Raw genomic sequence first — 2145 nt, 5'->3', positions numbered from 1 at the left:
AAAAACAAAGAACATTAGTTGAGTGCAATTTAAAAGAGCACACTCATCGCGACAACAATTCAGTTGTCGATGTTGCCTGCACTGCGGGTAACTAGTCGGGTAGGANTGTGTAGGACAAGAGAGGAGGTTGTGGTGGTGGTAGTGGGAAAGAAAAAGAGAAAAACCAAAGAACATTAGTTGAGTGCAATTTAGAAGAGCACACTCATCGCGGCAGCAATTCAGTTGTCGATGTTGCCTGCACTGCGGGTAACTAGTCGGGTAGGAAAATAAGCCTCGAGATCACTCAGCAAAAGAATGGTGACTCAGATTCGCTGATTCATCCAGCAAGAGGGGTAGGGGGCAATGTGTGTGAATGTATCAATAAACAAATGCTAATTACTTGTTGTTGGTGTCACAGTTGGAGTTGCTTCCATCAGCCAGAGCAGGGCTGTGAGGGAGATGTGTGAGAAAGCGAGGTGTGGTGGGTTGGTGGTGGTGATGAGGCAACAAAACAATGATCATGCAATCGACCAGCACCGATCAAAAGTCAGTGCGTGCATCGGTAAAATCGTGCAAATAAGGTAGAGTGCCGAGCAGACAGAAGTGCGTGGGGGTCAGTGTTGAAATGTGTAGTCGTTATGGGGGGCCAGGTAAGAGTAGCGCATTAAGGGGTCAGTGCAAGTGCAACAATTTGTTGAAGTGCCATGCCAAAAGTGTAAAAAGGGGGAAGTGGGGGAGAGATTGCAAAAGGGGGTCGATTAGTTGCTGATTCAATTGAACAGTTCAAACAAAAAAAGAGGCACGCAAACACAAACACAAGCACGCAGAAAGAACAGACAGAAACGGTCCTCTACATAAGTAGATAGTGACAATGAGCACAAAATGTTTACCTTGGAATGAGCGACATTGGCGAGCCGTTCTCGTCGACANAAACAAGCACGCAGAAAGAACAGACAGAAACGGTCTTCTACATAAGTAGATAGTGACAATGAGCATAAAATGTTTACCTTGGAATGAGCGACATTGGCGAGCCGTTCTCGTCGACAAACTTGCCGCCAGCGTTGAGCACGTATCGCTGATTGAGATTGAAGAGCGAAAGTCGTGCAGTGGTCGGGTTATCTTTGTTCGCCGAGTCGCTATTTTTAAGTGGAGAAAACTCGTCCTCGCGAAGCACTTCCCAGACGACAAATTTCCTATTCAGTGATGAAATCAAATGGAACGAGGAAAGATGCATATCAGTAACTGTCATCAGCCATTTGCGTAACTTTTAAGTGAGCAGACTGTTGAAAAGTGCTGCTCCTGATTTAGTAACTCCCGTGATTTAGTCACTTACTTGGCAAACTCAAAGACATCAAAAACAAACTTCTCCAGCTTAATTCCATTGGGTTTCTCCGGTGACACCCTTAAGCCGTTGTTGTCCACAAAGGGAATCTTCTTCTTTGCCACGTGGTGCATCAACTGCTCTTCCCTACACAGGTAATAAACAAATGAGATTTTCACGTTTTAAAAAGACTTTCAGTCACTTACTTGATGACATTAACGAGAAAATTGAGCGTAAAGTAGTGGTTGCAGATGTTGCCTGCATTGAAAAGCAGCCGCCCGTCGGTGTTGCGCTTCTGTGCCGTCTGGTGCGAGACCTCACTGTACTCGACCACCTTAAACTTGCCCTTCACCTTGCAGATGATGCCCAGCGCTTCATTCGGGTACACCTTCTCCACCACCTTGGCGGCACACTCGGCGTCCTTGCGGATGCAGTAGCCGATGAACACCGGGTCGGCTACCTTAACCAGAATGTTGTCCACGCAGTAGGCGTGGATGTGCTCAATGCCCCGCTTGCTCATGTCCTCGAGGATGCCCTGGCCTCGGAGGGCCTTGTACAGGCCACCGTTGCCGTCAGGGGCTCGCGCCAGGGCGTATGGCTTGTCGAGAATGATCTGCCCCTCAAAGTTGAAGCAGGGCATGGTGTTCTGCTCAAAAAAGACGATGTTGCTCTTGTTCAGGCCAAAGTACTCGTGCTCCTTGAAGAACTCCACCGTCGGCTCAATGGTCGCCCCCGAGGTCATGATGTACCAGACGATGTTCACCGCAGAGGTGTCCTTGTTGAACTCCTTCGAGGAGAGCTCCTGCAACCTGAGGATGCGTTCAGCCTGAATTTGAAAGAGCGTC

General features: G+C 48.2%; 1 protein-coding gene across 1 annotated transcript; it reads right to left on the bottom strand.

Moving 5' to 3' along the window:
* Positions 1–375: 375 nt before the first annotated feature.
* Positions 376–2138, bottom strand: LOC108355710 (UDP-N-acetylhexosamine pyrophosphorylase-like; the record flags this gene model as incomplete). The annotated part of the gene is made up of 4 exons (XM_017606849.1): positions 376–445; positions 1011–1172; positions 1313–1447; positions 1507–2138. Coding segments are annotated over 4 exons (999 nt in total), but the record flags the coding sequence as incomplete, so codon positions are not given.
* Between the last annotated feature and the right edge of the window lie 7 nt (positions 2139–2145).

Source organism: Rhagoletis zephyria, unplaced genomic scaffold (genome assembly GCF_001687245.7).
Source record: "Rhagoletis zephyria isolate East Lansing unplaced genomic scaffold, Rhagoletis_zephyria_1.1 Rzeph_scaffold_48996, whole genome shotgun sequence".
Classification (NCBI taxonomy): Eukaryota; Metazoa; Arthropoda; class Insecta; order Diptera; family Tephritidae; genus Rhagoletis; species Rhagoletis zephyria.
This window is presented reverse-complemented; position numbering and strand designations above follow the sequence as displayed.